The sequence below is a fragment of the Brachionichthys hirsutus genome, chromosome 7, assembly GCF_040956055.1.
Source record: "Brachionichthys hirsutus isolate HB-005 chromosome 7, CSIRO-AGI_Bhir_v1, whole genome shotgun sequence".
NCBI lineage: Eukaryota > Metazoa > Chordata > Actinopteri > Lophiiformes > Brachionichthyidae > Brachionichthys > Brachionichthys hirsutus.
This window is the reverse complement of record NC_090903.1, coordinates 15,912,663-15,929,626: the sequence shown is the minus strand read 5'-3', so window position 1 is coordinate 15,929,626 and position 16,964 is coordinate 15,912,663. Positions and strand designations below refer to the sequence as shown.

The 16,964-nt window shown below is 51.0% G+C and overlaps 2 protein-coding genes across 2 annotated transcripts in view; both read left to right on the top strand.

Annotated features, from left to right (window-relative positions):
- Positions 1–2,146, top strand: part of LOC137895505 (pyridoxal kinase-like) — a 4,245-nt gene extending 2,099 nt beyond the window's left edge. The window contains 10 exon segments of the mRNA XM_068740980.1: positions 23–88; positions 91–126; positions 208–291; positions 495–529; positions 600–685; positions 1,023–1,068; positions 1,144–1,255; positions 1,334–1,470; positions 1,724–1,790; positions 2,031–2,146. Of these exon segments, the coding sequence (XP_068597081.1) occupies positions 23–88; positions 91–126; positions 208–291; positions 495–529; positions 600–685; positions 1,023–1,068; positions 1,144–1,255; positions 1,334–1,470; positions 1,724–1,790; positions 2,031–2,146 (785 nt within the window).
- Positions 2,147–5,432: 3,286 nt separating this feature from the next.
- Positions 5,433–12,529, top strand: LOC137895566 (pleckstrin homology domain-containing family A member 3-like). Its single transcript, XM_068741050.1, has 8 exons — positions 5,433–5,714; positions 6,734–6,850; positions 6,926–7,075; positions 7,150–7,271; positions 7,344–7,448; positions 10,348–10,391; positions 10,562–10,653; positions 11,212–12,529. Exons 1-8 carry the CDS (start codon positions 5,660–5,662, stop codon positions 11,313–11,315), a joined length of 789 nt encoding a protein of 262 aa, XP_068597151.1. The 5' UTR covers positions 5,433–5,659; the 3' UTR covers positions 11,316–12,529.
- The last annotated feature ends 4,435 nt before the right edge of the window (positions 12,530–16,964 follow it).

The window sequence follows — 16,964 nt, the reverse complement described above, 5'->3', positions numbered from 1 at the left end:
CTCCTACCTGTCCTCGCTGCAGGCTACTCTCACTGGAGGGGTCAGGTGCTGACAGCCGACGAGCTCCACGTGCTGTACGAGGGAATCAACTGAACAACGCGCATCAGTACGACTACGTGCTAACAGGTGAAGACCCCCGCTACCTCCACCCCCCGCCCACGGCGGGTTGCACCTCCCTGCTCCTCCATCGGTGTGTGTTGTGTTCAGGGTACACCAGGGACACGTCCTTCCTGGAGATGGTCGTGGATATTGTTCAGGAGCTGAAGAGAGCCAACCCCAACCTGGTGTACGGTGAGTGACCGCGCCTCTTCAGGTGGGCGCCACCGCCGGGTAGCTTGTCTGTTATCAGCTGCACAGACCCTGCTCGCCCCGGCCACGCCCCGGCCACGCCCCGGCCGCGCCCCGGCCGCGCTGCAGCGTCACCCTTCGGCGTCTCTCGCTGATGGGATGTCTTTGTTGTGCAGATCTGACCCTGACTCTGACTCTCTTTTCAGTCTGTGACCCCGTGCTTGGTGACCATGGATCTATGGTGAGATTATCTGCATGTGTGCTGTTTGTGTACTTGTACACAGAGATTGACTTATTTTCTGATTGTGCAGTACGTTCCCCAGAACCTTTATCCAGTCTATAAGAACAAGGTGGTTCCTGTTGCTGACATCATCACTCCGAACCAGTTTGAGGCTGAGTGAGTACCGGAATGCGTTTTCATGTTTATTCCTGTCGATTAGAGTTCAGCACTCACAATCACAAAGAAATGGATTCAAATCGATGTCTTTGATCTCTGTCTGATGATGCTCACGGAGAAGCAGGTGGATCAAAGCGTCCCTCAGACTATTGGCTGCTTCCTTTTTGAGGGCTGCGTTCTGTTTTGCTCTCGTCAGCGGCAGGTTGCTCCTCCTAGTGGTGAAACTGTGTCACTGCAGAGGAAATGGTGACCAGGAGGGGCAGAATCCGGTGTTTCCAGGTCTTAATGACTAACAGTAACTTTATTGATAATGTTTATTTGTCTGCTTCTGTTTTAGATTATTGACAGGGAAAAACATCACCACACAGAAAGATGCAGTCGAGGTAATCGATCATGTCTCGGCTGCTGTCTGGCTCTTTGGAGCTACCGCTGGCTAGTCCTGAACTCCCTGCTTGCAGGTTATGGACCTGCTCCATGCTATGGGCCCAGACACGGTGGTCATCACCTCCTCTGATCTGCCCCCCCGACTGGGAGACCGCTTCCTTGTTTCACTGGGCAGCCAGCGCCACGGTACCTGCAGCCTGAATGACGAGACCAGCCAACCAATAGAATCCCTTCCCCATACTGTGTGTACGTTCTTCTGTTCAGTTCGCCCTGACGGCAGCAGAACCACCCAGAGGGTCCGGATAGAGGTTCCCAAAGTGGACGCCGTGTTCGTGGGAACGGGGGATTTGTTTGCTGCTATGCTGCTAGCGTGGACGCACCACTACCCGAATGACCTGAAGGTACGCGAGCCGGTGAGGCGCACGAAGAAAGATGGAGCCGAGATGATCTTCATGATGGAACGCCATGACCCGCCTTCATCTGCCTCTGATTGGCTCGACACGTTGTATGTCATTTAACCCTTCATTAGCAAGACGTGTTGTCATGACGATCTGGGGCAGAGGGGGGCGGGCCATCGGTTCAGGAGCTCCCGGGCGTCTTGTTGATCCTCCTTTGAGTCGTTGGACATGGTCTGGTTTGTCTCCCGTCCTCCAGATGGCCTGTGAGAAGACGTTTTCGGTGATGCACCATGTTATCCAGAGGACCATTTCGTACGCGCACGGTAAGGGCGCGGCCTCAGCCTCTGGAGTCAAACCGTTGTTCTGATGGAAATACTGGACGAAGCTGATCGTCCTGGTCAGACGGTCCTCGCTGACGTGACCACCGCGGTGTTTCCTGTTTAGAGAACCAGACATTCAGCAGCTGTCTGCAGCTGGAATCATCCGAGCCGCCCTCAGGAAGAGCGCGCCCTGCCTTTAAAGACGCTTAACGGTGTCCCTCTGTCTTCCTGTCCCCCTCTCAGGATTAGCCGGTCCCGGTCGGAGGCCCAGTCCGGCCCAGCTGGAGCTGAGGATGGTTCAAAGTAAAGCTGACATCGAGGACCCTGCTATCGTCGCGGAGGCCACCGTCATATCCTAACGCCGCCGAGCCTCAGCAGCTCATCGCCAGACTCCTGAAACCTCGTAGTATCGTAACCTCCCCACTAGACCCCTCTAAGTCCTCGGTGTCGTGTCCCTTTTAACACGTAAACCCTTGAACCCTGCTGGGAACCCAGAGCCATGGGTAGACAGCCGGGTCGGGTCGCGCTCTGCCGGGCCTGTCCTCTGAAGAGGTGAGCGCTGGAGGTCGGAGGACGCAGGTGTCCAGCATTCACGCTGTTGCTAACATGCTAATGCTAGGGAAGTATCAAGGAAACGGCTGTGAGTGACCGTTCCAGGTCCACGATGACGGCTCCCTGCTGGGTCTTCGCTTGGTTCCACTCCTTTTGAATTCTTCTGTAAGTATGTATTTTCTTTACATATTGGAAACATGAAATGTTTCCTCCATATCATTAAAGTCATTATTATTAACTCACTAAATGCCGTTGACGTGTAAAGATGTCAATTAGCGGCCGATAGGTCCAGAAGGAGCAGCGGTGGGATCGCACGTCGCTTTCCTGGGGAGGAGAGACTTGAGTCTCTGCTCGGTTCCGTGTTCGGCATCTTGAGAAACGGCTGGCACTGAATGAGTTAATATAATAATATTATATTCAAACGTAGTGAGACGCCGCTTCCAGCTGCTCAAGGTTCTGCGGAACTCCACCTCCAGACGGGCTGGCTCTGGTACCGCCTCCTCGCTCTATCAAACGCTGTTTATCTATGGCTCTGCCCACTGATGAGGTCAGCCCCTCCCCATCTTACAGCAGTGATGTAACGGTTCCCAAGTCCAACCCCCTAGAACCTTTAAAAAAAGCAAAGAAGCTGCACAGTGTATAGTTGATGTTTAGATGTTGTACTAGAACCGTATTGGGCCGTCTGTCTGATATCTTCTATCTGAGCTGTCTATTGGACCATTGCGTTGATGCTACTGTACTATAGACCACATGCACTACAATATCATCCAACCCAGACGCGTGGCCCGGTTCTGGTTCTGGGAGAGCCTGGGCCATCCCTGTCCGCTCAGTGCCAGGACCAGCCCACGTCATGCTGGGTGGTTCCCAGCCCTGCTCTGGCCCAGAACCCTGCATCTTACAGCCGTGCCGCCGACTCCCCTGGTGTGTGTGATAGCCGCCGACTCCCCAGGTGTGTGTCATAGCCGCCGACTCCCCAGGTGTGTGTGATAGCCGCCGACTCCCCAGGTGTGTGTGATAGCCGCCGACTCCCCTGGTGTGTGTGATAGCCGCCAACTCCCCAGGCGTGCGTGATAGCCGCCGACTCCCCCAGGCGTGTGTGATAGCCGCCGAGTCCCCAGGCGTGCGTGATAGCCGCCGACTCCCCCAGGCGTGTGTGATAGCCGCCGAGTCCCCAGGCGTGTGTGATAGCCGCCGACTCCCCAGGTGTGTGTGATAGCCGCCGACTCCCCCAGGCGTGTGTGATAGCCGCCGAGTCCCCAGGCGTGTGTGATAGCCGCCGACTCCCCAGGTGTGTGTGATAGCCGCCGACTCCCCCAGGTGTGTGTGATAGCCACCGACTCCCCAGGCGTGCGTGATAGCCGCCGACTCCCCAGGCGTGTGTGATAGCTGCCGACTCCCCAGGTGTGTGTGATAGCTGCCGACTCCCCAGGTGTGTGTGATAGCTGCGCCGTGGTGGATTGTGGCCTGGTGACAGGTGTAGAAGGTCAAATCGTTATTTCACTAACGACTATATCTCTGCTTGTTTTGTTCATTATGTCTTTAAGATGACATAAATTATGCTAATGAGGCGGCCGCGATGGCAGCGGCTTCAGGCCACTGGTGGACGGGACTCGGCGTTGTGCCTTCGCCCACCGAGTTGCCAAATGTTCCGAGTCACATCCGGATCATTCTGTCCCGACCGCCGGGCAGCTGTTACACACCGAATATCCCGAAGCTTTAAAAGAACGAGGCGGAGGCGTGGTTCTTCTTGGGTTTAAACAATCTTCACATCGCCCTCAGATTCATCCTTTTCTTTACTTGAACCCAAAGATTTTAAATTTGCAATCAGAAAAGAGAATCAATCCGTTTATTTAATCGAGCCACGACATGATTTATCACCTGAGCCCAAAGGCGTTTCCTTTTGGACCCCAGCGCACCTGAAAACGGGGTGTGTGTGTGTGTGTGTGTGTGTGTGTGTGTCCTAACATCGATGAGGGCGGGGTTAAGACAGGACAGGAGTCAGAAGGACAATCATTCAGATTGACAACTGTTTTTTTTGGCCTTGATTCTGATTGGAGGATCAACTGTTTCCATGACGACCCCCCCCACACTGCTTTGCATGCGCCCTCCCTCCTCTCCCTACCTGGTCCGTCCCCGTCCCCGTCCTCTGACGGACGTCTCGTCCTTCTGTTCTCAGTGGCCAAAACAAGGAAATGTCATCGTCATTGTTGGGTAAATGTTTTCAGTGATATGTTTTCGGAGGTATTTTCTAAGATGTTCCAATAAAAGATTGTAGTGTACAAATTCACATTTATAAAAAAATGATATATATATATAGAGATATATATGAGAAATGTATGTACCAATGCAATAAAGAGATTAAGGATTATGAGAATCCGATCAATCCGATGTTTCAGATCATTGTTGTATAAAGTGCAGCTCTTTATTTTAGGAATGTCAGAGGCTGCAGGCAGGAGATTATTCTCATCTCCTCCAGGCTTCAGAGCAGCACCTCCCGTTTCAGCTCCACGTCGCTGAAACAGGATCGTCATCCTCGACTCGTGAACACGCACGAAGCACTTATTATTCAGCTTTGAAGATAAACGCGTTTTCTAATTTCTGTGTTGTAAAAATTCACTGCAAATAGTTCCCCATCAGCTTAAGAGTTCAGATTAACTGTTCCAGGTTAGTGTGGACTTCAGTCCAGCAGCTCGAGCTCCGTCCTGTAGGTGGCGCCCGAGAGCACTCCAACCGGAACCCAAAGCGTCGTTTAAATGACGAATCTACAAGGTGAACAATCCTGACTTGCATTTACTCAAGTATAAAACTGTCATTTTAACTACGTCAGAAGGTCCGCATGAGCAGCTTAAACGTTGTTCCGAGTATATTTAATAAGAGTAGAATATTGACAAAATAGACACAAATATTTATTTTACACTAGACCTGGAAAATGACTGATGAAATATTTTATTTAATATAAGAAGCAGCTTCAGAATCTTGGTTTCTTGGCTCCTCCTGTCGTTAAAACCTTTCTGATCAGTCCTGAAGGTGGCGCTAATTCACCGTGTAACACATTAAAGAAAACGAAGAAGAGCATTTCCGGTTTGACTTGTTTTCGACCAGCTGACTGCCCCAGCCTGTCCCGGTTCGCTGCCCAGCTCGGCACCGACCCTCAGCATGACGTCGCCCCGTCAACACCGGCGCTCGAACCACAAACAGTTCGTTTATTTCCAGAACCCGTCCGCCACGGAGGTCGTGTGAGCGGGTCGACCTGACGTCACAGCGGACGTCTGCCTCCGACAGCCCGGCTAGCTGCGGCTAACGAGAGGCTAAAGCATCCGATGAAAGGCGAAAGCATGGAGGGGGTTCTGTACAAATGGACCAACTACATGACAGGTGAGTCGGCTGCCTGCCTGCCTGCCTGCCTGCCTGTCTCAGGTAAATCCACCCATTACACCTGGAGCTGACGTCATAATCTCGTCCTGCGACACGACGTGAGACCTGTATCAGGATCTGGTCGGTAAATACGGGAGGTAGAATCAAATATCATAAAAACATTAAAAGAGCAGAGACGACGTGAAACAGCAGCAAGTGTCTCAGGTGAGGGCGAGGGACAGGGACCGCAAGTGTCTCAGGTGAGGGCGAGGGACAGGGACCGCAAGTGTCTCAGGTGAGGGCGAGGGACAGGGACCGCAAGTGTCTCAGGTGAGGGCGAGGGACAGGGACCGCAAGTGTCTCAGGTGAGGGCGAGGGACAGGGACCGCAAGTGTCTCAGGTGAGGGCGAGGGACAGGGACCGCAAGTGTCTCAGGTGAGGGCGAGGGACAGGTACCACAAGTGTCTCGGGTGAGGGCGAGGGACAGGGACCGCAAGTGTCTCGGGTGAGGGCGAGGGACAGGTACCACAAGTGTCTCGGGTGAGGGTGAGGGACAGGTACCACAAGTGTCTCAGGTGAGGGCGAGGGACAGGGACCGCAAGTGTCTCAGGTGAGGGCGAGGGACAGGGACCGCAAGTGTCTCAGGTGAGGGCGAGGGACAGGTACCACAAGTGTCTCAGGTGAGGGCGAGGGACAGGTACCACAAGTGTCTCAGGTGAGGGCGAGGGACAGGTACCACAAGTGTCTCAGGTGAGTGCGAGGGACAGGTACCACAAGTGTCTTGGGTGAGGGCGAGGGACAGGTACCACAAGTGTCTCAGGTGAGGGCGAGTCTCTGACGTCTCATCAGGGTCGGTTCTTGACATCATTTCCTGCCCGGTCTAACAAGAGGACACTCGGTCCACGTGTCCAGTTTGATGACATCACAGCTCTAATCCTCGTTGCATGGAGAGAAGTATTGATCTCGCTCTTGTCTGAGACCCCCCCCCCCCTGCTGGTTACCCCGGCGACGCTTGGACACGCTGAGGTTTGTGTCTGCAGGCTGGCAGCCGCGCTGGTTTGTCTTGGAGGACGGCGTCATCTCTTACTACGACAGCGAGGACGATGTCGGCAAAGGGAGCAAAGGATCCATCAAGATGTCCGTGTGTGACATCAAAGGTTGGGCCGCCGCTGACCTGGGATGACCTCGCCTGGCCGCCTCCAGGTACGCTGAGCTCGTGTGTTTTATTTCAGTCCACCTGACGGACCCGACGCGCCTGGAGCTGATCATCCCCGGCGAGCAGCATTTCTACGTCCGGGCCGTGAACGCTGCCGAGAGACAGCGGTGGCTCGTGGCGTTGGGCTCGTCCAAAGCCGGAACGCTGGAGGGTCTCAAACACGCAGGTGGGCGGGGCTAGGGTGGAGCTGCTTCATCGCGCGGCGCCGTTCCGTTTCGAATCAAACGCTCCTGTCGCCAGGTCCCGACTGCCTGAAGACCAAGATGTCTGAGCTTCGTCTGTACTGCGACCTCCTCGTGCAACAGGTCCACACGATTCAGCATCAGCACACGGCGGACGCAGAGGCCACGCCCCCCTCAGAGGTACACGCCCACAAAATACATCCGGTCTCCAGGAAATGGAACGACGGATCATTCCCTCCTTTTCCTCTCCAGATTTCTCTCCTCAGTGCGACGTGTGCGACTTTCATCAGGACTCTGGAAGAGTGTATGGCTCTGGCCAATCAGAGCGCGAGCACTGACCTCAGACCTCCAGATAGGGTAACCACGCTTCTGACTCCGCCCACTCCGCTGGTGTTGGTGTTATGTCTTTGTACACGGTGTTCAGTTCAGCTCGGCTTCACCTCAGGAATAATCGAAAAGTCAAAGACCAGTTAAAAAGCCGGCGTTAGTCCGACGACGGCAGGAAGTAAGTTGTGTTTAAAACGACGTCTTCCTCTAGTCCAACGACGGCAGGAAGTAAGTTGTGTTTAAAACGACGTCTTCCTCTTCCTCTAGTCGAGCGACAGCAGGAAGTAAGTTGTGTTTAAAACGACGTCTTCCTCTAGTCCAACGACAGCAGGAAGTAAGTTGTGTTTAAAACGACGTCTTCCTCTAGTCCAACGACAGCAGGAAGTAAGTTGTGTTTAAAACGACGTCTTCCTCTTCTTGTCGATCGACAGCAGGAAGTAAGTTGTGTTTAAAACGACGTCTTCCTCTTCCTCTAGTCCAACGACAGCAGGAAGTAAGTTGTGTTTAAAACGACGTCTTCCTCTTCTTGTCGATCGACAGCAGGAAGTAAGTTGTGTTTAAAACGACGTCTTCCTCTTCCTCTAGTCCAACGACGGCAGGAAGTAAGTTGTGTTTAAAACGACGTCTTCCTCTTCCTCTAGTCGAGCGACAGCAGGAAGTAAGTTGTGTTTAAAACGACGTCTTCCTCTTCTTGTCGATCGACAGCAGGAAGTAAGTTGTTTAAAACGACGTCTTCCTCTTCCTCTCGTCGAGCGACAGCAGGAAGTAAGTTGTTTAAAACGACGTCTTCCTCTTCTTGTCGATCGACAGCAGGAAGTAAGTTGTGTTTAAAACGACGTCTTCCTCTTCCTCTCGTCGAGCGACAGCAGGAAGTAAGTTGTTTAAAACGACGTCTTCCTCTTCTTGTCGATCGACAGCAGGAAGTAAGTTGTGTTTAAAACGACGTCTTCCTCTTCCTCTAGTCGAGCGACAGCAGGAAGTAAGTTGTTTAAAACGACGTCTTCCTCTTCCTCTAGTCGAGCGACAGCAGGAAGTAAGTTGTTTAAAACGACGTCTTCCTCTTCCTCTAGTCGAGCGACAGCAGGAAGTAAGTTGTGTTTAAAACGACGTCTTCCTCTTCTTGTCGATCGACAGCAGGAAGTAAGTTGTTTAAAACGACGTCTTCCTCTTCTTGTCGATCGACGGCAGGAAGTAAGTTGTGTTTAAAACGACGTCTTCCTCTCCTTGTCGATCGACAGCAGGAAGTAAGTTGTGTTTAAAACGACGTCTTCCTCTAGTCCAACGACAGCAGGAAGTAAGTTGTGTTTAAAACGACGTCTTCCTCTAGTCCAACGACAGCAGGAAGTAAGTTGTGTTTAAAACGACGTCTTCCTCTAGTCCGACGACGGCAGGAAGTAAGTTGTGTTTAAAACGACGTCTTCCTCTAGTCCAACGACAGCAGGAAGTAAGTTGTGTTTAAAACGACGTCTTCCTCTAGTCCAACGACGGCAGGAAGTAAGTTGTGTTTAAAACAACGTCTTCCTCTTCCTCTAGTCGAGCGACAGCAGGAAGTAAGTTGTGTTTAAAACGACGTCTTCCTCTTCTAGTCGAGCGACAGCAGGAAGTAAGTTGTGTTTAAAACGACGTCTTCCTCTTCTTGTCGATCGACAGCAGGAAGTAAGTTGTGTTTAAAACGACGTCTTCCTCTAGTCCAACGACAGCAGGAAGTAAGTTGTGTTTAAAACGACGTCTTCCTCTAGTCCAACGACGGCAGGAAGTAAGTTGTGTTTAAAACAACGTCTTCCTCTTCCTCTAGTCGAGCGACAGCAGGAAGTAAGTTGTGTTTAAAACGACGTCTTCCTCTTCTTGTCGATCGACAGCAGGAAGTAAGTTGTTTAAAACGACGTCTTCCTCTTCCTCTAGTCGAGCGACAGCAGGAAGTAAGTTGTTTAAAACGACGTCTTCCTCTTCCTCTCGTCGAGCGACAGCAGGAAGTAAGTTGTTTAAAACGACGTCTTCCTCTTCCTCTCGTCGAGCGACAGCAGGAAGTAAGTTGTGTTTAAAACGACGTCTTCCTCTTCTTGTCGATCGACAGCAGGAAGTAAGTTGTTTAAAACGACGTCTTCCTCTTCTTGTCGATCGACGGCAGGAAGTAAGTTGTGTTTAAAACGACGTCTTCCTCTAGTCCGACGACGGCAGGAAGTAAGTTGTGTTTAAAACGACGTCTTCCTCTAGTCCAACGACAGCAGGAAGTAAGTTGTGTTTAAAACGACGTCTTCCTCTAGTCCAACGACAGCAGGAAGTGAGTTGTGTTTAAAACGACGTCTTCCTCTAGTCCAACGACAGCAGGAAGTAAGTTGTGTTTAAAACGACGTCTTCCTCTAGTCCAACGACGGCAGGAAGTAAGTTGTGTTTAAAACGACGTCTTCCTCTTCCTCTAGTCGAGCGACAGCAGGAAGTAAGTTGTGTTTAAAACGACGTCTTCCTCTTCTTGTCGATCGACAGCAGGAAGTAAGTTGTTTAAAACGACGTCTTCCTCTTCCTCTAGTCGAGCGACAGCAGGAAGTAAGTTGTTTAAAACGACGTCTTCCTCTTCCTCTCGTCGAGCGACAGCAGGAAGTAAGTTGTTTAAAACGACGTCTTCCTCTTCCTCTCGTCGAGCGACAGCAGGAAGTAAGTTGTGTTTAAAACGACGTCTTCCTCTTCTTGTCGATCGACAGCAGGAAGTAAGTTGTGTTTAAAACGACGTCTTCCTCTTCTTGTCGATCGACAGCAGGAAGTAAGTTGTGTTTAAAACGACGTCTTCCTCTTCTTGTCGATCGACAGCAGGAAGTAAGTTGTGTTTAAAACGACGTCTTCCTCTTCTTGTCTTCTTGATGCACGTTTATGAATTTACTGCTAGCAAAGCGTCTTTTAAACGTGAAGCCCTGCCGTCTGTCTGTCTGCTCAGATGAGGAGGTCTGTCAGCCACCCTGGAACCTACGGCTTGGACAGGTGAGTCCCAGCGTCACTGTACGAATGTCCCACACAGCGCAGAGAACTGCTGAACCCGACAAAGGACGGGATGGACAGGAATGTCCTCCGTACGTGTTCGTCTCCCTGGTGTCTGCGTTCAGTTCATCCGTCTTTTATATCAGGTGAAGCTGTTTCCTGTTGCCCCCCAGGTCAGGTGTGCTGAGGGAGTGTTTGAGTGGAGGTCAAAGGTCGACTCGCAGGAACCGGACTTGTTCAGACAGCTTCGTTTATGACACCGAACGTAAGACACGCAACCCCCCCGAGGACAACGACTGACACTGAGCAGTTACAGCGACAGCCCAAACTGTACCTGTACCTGTACCTGTAGCTGTACCTCTACCTGTACCTCTACCTGTGTCTGTACCTCTACCTGTGTCTGTACCTCTACCTGGACCTCTACCTGTACCTGTACCTCTACCTCTACCTGTACCTGTACCTGTACCTCTACCTGTGCCTGTACCTCTACCTGTACCTGTACCTCTACCTGTACCTGTACCTGTACCTCTACCTGTACCTGTGTCTGTACCTCTACCTGGACCTCTACCTGTACCTGTACCTCTACCTGTACCTCTACCTGTGCCTCTACCTGTGTCTGTACCTCTACCTGGACCTCTACCTGTGTCTGTACCTCTACCTGTAGCTGTACCTGTAGCTGTACCTTTACCTGTACCTGTAGCTGTACCTGTGGCTGTACCTGTAGCTGTACCTGTAGCTGTACCTGTATCTGTACCTCTACCTGTGCCTGTACGTCTGCCTGTACCTAGTGAAGCTCTTGTGAAAGTGGACTTGTGTGTTCCAGGTGTGTTCCGTGGTCTCAACAGTGACTCCTCCTCCATTCCTGAGGAGAGAGGAGTCGGCGTGAGCCTGAAGACGACGCCCACTGATACAGACCTGCCCATCTGAAGACCAGATGTCCATCCAGAAACCCGCCGGACTCTGACAGGAGTCCAGAATGTGAAGACCGACATCGACGACGGGGACCGTCTCTTCGTCCAGATATCGATCAATTAACCCGGGATGATTCGTCTGACCTTTGACCTGCTCTTGGGTCGTCCTTGCTGTGCAGGATGTACTTTGGAATGATTGTTACTGTATTCCTTCACGGAGGGCCGTAGGAATTGTTCCAGGCTGCAGCAGACGCTCGGGGGCGTTGTGGACCCGGAGTCAGAAGCGTTGCCGTTTAGGGCCCGGTTTAACCACCGTGAACTGAACCGGTTTCCTGGACAGGTGTCGTGTTCACGGCTCTACCTGGATCTGCGTCTCCTGCCTTCCCGCTGTGCTTTCCTCCCAAATGTAGCGGTCAGAAGCAGAACTCTGAGGGTGGGCCCAGACGGGTCGTCATCAGATGCCAGAGTTTGCACAAGTCGACCTACGATCGTCGTGCCATCGCTCCTCTCCCAGCTGGTCTTAATCCCAGCAGTTCCGCCTGCCGTGGATCTGAACCCGGAGCGCCGGCCCGCCGGCCCGCCGGCCCGCCGCGCTCTGCTGGCGTTCTCGCCTCCGGTCTGCGTGCTAGTCCAAGACGAGGCGTGAATGCGTGAAACTTACTGCCTTTTAAAATGTGTATTTCTTTACCTTGAGGTGTTTTAGCCTGACAGTAACCCAAAAACAGGTACGGTGGCCCTGAAGGCTCAAAACATGATTTTAGTCCTTCAATGAGCGATGAAGCTAATCCCAGCCCGCCCGGCGGCGCTCGGGTTCTCGTCGGTGGAGCTGCCGGAAATACGAAGGTCTCTTCCCAACGTGCGGGGGGTCGGGGGGTCGGGGGGGGTCGGGGGTGCACTTCAGAGCCGACGAGCTTTTTGGGTCTTTACTGCGTTGAGAAATGTTTTCGTGGACAGATTCTGTGGGGATCCACGATTATTTCTGTTGCAGCAGCGAACGGCGTGAAATACGAGACTCGCGGTTTGTTTTATGAAACTTGATCTTCTGTTCTGGACTTTGGACTTCGGTGACGAGACGCTTCCTCGCAGCCGTCCAGGTAGGAGGACGGCTGCGTCTCCTTGTTCCTCCTTGTGTGTTTTATCGCGTCTGTCGCTGGTGCTCGTCACGTTTCTGAAGTCATCGTCTTTGTGGAGCAGTAACAACTGTGTACCTGGTACGAATAATTAAACTACTGCAGTACTTTGACGTGAAATGTGTGTTTTACGGGGTGACCGTGGGGACAAAAGGAAGGTCCACGCCGTTTAACAATGAGAATCTCTGATGGCACCGCACTACAAGGCAGAAACTACACTGAGCCGACTAACTAGTACTAGAACTAGAACTAGAACTAAACTCAATACCCAAGATGGCGGTAAAAAAATACAACACGAGTTAAAACACATCTTGAGTTCTCCCATTCCATCAAACAAAACGAGCTCGCTGCCAGCAAAGAGCCGCATCCTGTTGAGGGAGGAAGCTGCCCGGGGGGGGGGGGGGGGTGGTTAACAGACATTACAACGGGATGTTGGTTTTATGGGCGGGGTTTCAGGTGCGCAATACACCTGAGTGTCCTGCTGGATGGAACCGGTTTGTCCCGTGTGCGTGTGGTCTGGCACCTTTGTGTGTGTGTGTGTGTGTGTTATCAGTGACACGGGACACGCTATCCTGGGACAAACTCAGACGAGTCGACCTGGATCCCCGACCCGGATTCCCGACCCGGATCCCCGACCTGGATCCCCGACCCGGATCCCCGACACGGATCCCCGGCCCGGATTCCCGACCCGGATCCCCGACCCGGATCCCCGACCTGGATCCCCGGCCCGGATCCCCGACCTGGATCCCCGACCTGGATCCCCGACCTGGATCCCCGACCTGGATCCCCGACCCGGATCCCCGACCTGGCAGCCGCAGGCAAGAACCGCCGGCTGATTGATCACTTCATTGACTGATGGATAAACGAGTCGGCTTATTACTTTGTACCGTTAAACATCTGGTGGTTCCAGCTGTTCTGGATGGGTTCTGTTTGAGACCTTGGAACATTTCTGATTGAACTGATCCATCAATGATCACAATCCTCACTGATTACTTTTCTATCAGCTGCAAACGTGACAGATCTCAGGACTGGAAGATAAACGTCATCAATCAATGCTGTAAACACTACAAACAAACCCGACGTTACAGTTACATTACAGTTACATTACGGTTACATTACTGTTAAATAACTGTTACATTAGTTATATTAGTTACATTACTGTCATATTAGTTACATTACTGTTAAATTAGTTACATTACGGTTACATTACTGTTAAATTAGTTACATTAGTTATATTACTGTTAAATAACTTACATTAGTTATATTAGTTACATTACTGTTAAATAACTTACATTAGTTATATTAGTTACATTACTGTTAAATTAGTTACATTACGTTTACATTAGTTACATTACGGTTACATTACTGTTAAATAACTGTTACATTAGTTATATTACTGTTAAATAACTTACATTAGTGATATTAGTTACATTACTGTCATATTAGTTACATTACTGTTAAATTAGTTACATTACGGTTACATTAGTTACATTACAGTTACATTAGTTACATTACTGTTATATTAGTTACATTACTGTTATATTAGTTACATTACTGTTAAATTAGTTACATTACGTTTACATTAGTTACATTACGGTTACATTAGTTACTTTACTTATGCATTACAGCTACATTACGATTATATTACTGTTACATTCCTGTTAAATTACAGTTACATTTATGACTTACGCTGCTGTTATTACTAGATTCCTTGAGAGAATAATTATTATCGTGATTTAAAATAACTGATGCAACTTTTGGTTTTTTAGAACCAAAAGCCTCCAAATTTGAAGAATTAGATTTTTTGACACAAAGTGAAAGATTGACCCAAAACGTTGTTTCCATTTAATTTGGGAAGATGTTTGAATTGTCGTCAGGTTCAGATAGACGATCAGAACCGGAGATGACCGAGGTTCTAGTTGAACCCGGTATGACGTCCTTCACCTCCTCAATGTTTTCCTTTGGCTTGCAGTGATGGATGCTGATGACAGACAGCCCAACTCTCCAATCCAACCAAAGGTAACATTTTTTACAGTGTTATTTACAGTGTGCTGCAGGCCTACATGAGGTGTGTCCACTGGCCTTCACTGCTAACTGGCTCGACTGTGTCCAGGTGAGGACGGGCCTTGAATTCCCCAATCTGACTCGCTGCGCCTCCTGCTACAGCCACCAGAAGAACAGACGCCAGTGGGGTGACCGGGAGTCCAGCTCCTCGGCTGAGGACTCCGGGCCGGAGGTGGACTGCGAGTCCGAATCCGAGTCTATCTCGAGCAGCAGCTCCTCTGAGACAGCCGAAGTACCGGAGGAGCCTGAAATGGAGAAGCTCTCTCCTTCAGATACGACTGAACCAGAATCTGGAGGAAAAGATTCTGGTAGGGGAGCGGAGGCCACCTCCCCCAGCCCTCACCTCGACTCCGTGCACCTCCTGCCCCGCCCTCAAAGGGTCGTGACCACCCTCAATCTGCAGGTGTTGCCCCTCGAAGACAACTCCTTCTACATAGTGGAAAAACAGGCGTTAGGAGTCAGTGATCGGCTGCCTCCACAGACAACGTTACCATGGCAACCGAGATCTCAACCAACAGAACAGTTGTCACTACTACACCAGCAACAGAACCACCCACAACTATACCAGCGACAGAACCACCCACAACTACACCAGCAACAGAACCACCAACAACTATACCAGCAGTACCAACAACAACTACACCAGCAACAGAACCACCAACAACTACACCAGCAACAGAACCACCCACAACTATACCAGCAACAGAACCACCAACAACTACACCAGCAACAGAACCACCCACAACTATACCAGCAGTACCACCAACAACTACAACAGCAACAGTACCACCCACAACTACACCGGCAACAGAACCACCAACAACTACACCAGCAACAGTACCACCCACAACCACACCAGCAACAGAACCACCAACAACTACACCAGCAACAGTACCACCCACAACTACACCAGCGACAGTACCACCCACAACCACACCAGCAACAGAACCACCCACAACTATACCAGCAACAGAACCACCCACAACCACACCAGCAACAGAACCACCCACAACTACACCAGCAACAGAACCACCCACAACTACACCAGCGACAGTACCACCAACAACTATACCAGCAACAGAACCACCCACAACTACACCAGCAACAGTACCACCCACAACCACACCAGCAACAGAACCACCAACAACTACACCAGCAATAGAACCACCCACAACTATACCAGCATCAGAACCCCCCACAACCACACCAGCAACAGTACCACCCACAACTACACCAGCAACAGAACCACCAACAACTATACCAGCAGTACCTACAACAACTCCACCAGCAACAGAACCACCAACAACTACACCAGCAACAGTACCACCAACAACTATACCAGCAACAGAACCACCAACAACTACACCAGCAACAGAACCACCAACAACTACACCAGCAACAGAACCACCCACAACTACACCAGCAACAGAACCACCCACAACTACACCAGCAACAGTACCACCCACAACTATACCAGCAGTACCACCAACAACTACAACAGCAACAGAACCACCTACAACCACACCAGCAACAGAACCACCCACAACTACACCAGCAACAGAACCACCAACAACTACACCAGCAACAGTACCACCCACAACTACACCAGCAACAGAACCACCAACAACTACACCAGCAACAGAACCACCAACAACTACACCAGCAACAGAACCACCAACAACTACACCAGCAACAGTACCACCAACAACTACACCAGCAACAGAACCACCAACAACTACACCAGCAACAGAACCACCAACAACTACACCAGCAACAGTACCACCCACAACTACACCAGCAACAGAACCACCAACAACTACATCAGCAACAGTACCACCAACAACTATACCAGCAACAGAACCACCAACAACTACACCAGCAACAGAACCACCAACAACTATACCAGCAACAGAACCACCAACAACTACACCAGCAACAGAACCACCAACAACTACACCAGCAACAGAACCACCAACAACTACACCAGCAGTACCAACAGCAGTACCAACAGCAGTACCAACAGCCCCAATGCGCCCCCCCCTCTCTCGGCTCCTGAGCGCAGGTTCCCGCTGGTCCTGAACACTCTTCCTGGGTTACGATCCCGGACCCCCCCCCCACACCCCCACATCTCCCAAATGCACCCCGTCACATCTGTTTGCCCCCAGCTCACAACCATGCTGGTATTTTGCAACTTCCCCCCCGCAATGCCCCCACGGGGCAGTAAGAATGAATAAACCACAGCGATGAACTATGTCTACTATTGGTTCTAGTGTTGCAACACAGATTCATCAACATGTTCCAAACGTGTGTTCACCTTCAAAAGCGTCACTGTGAGGAAGTACACGGTGCTGCTTCTTCTTCATCCAGGTTGTACTGCTGTCGATTATTATCTGATGAAAGCGGGCATTGATCCACCTCATTGATCCACCCTGACGAGCATTCAGAACATCAGTCGCTCAACGAATGGACGA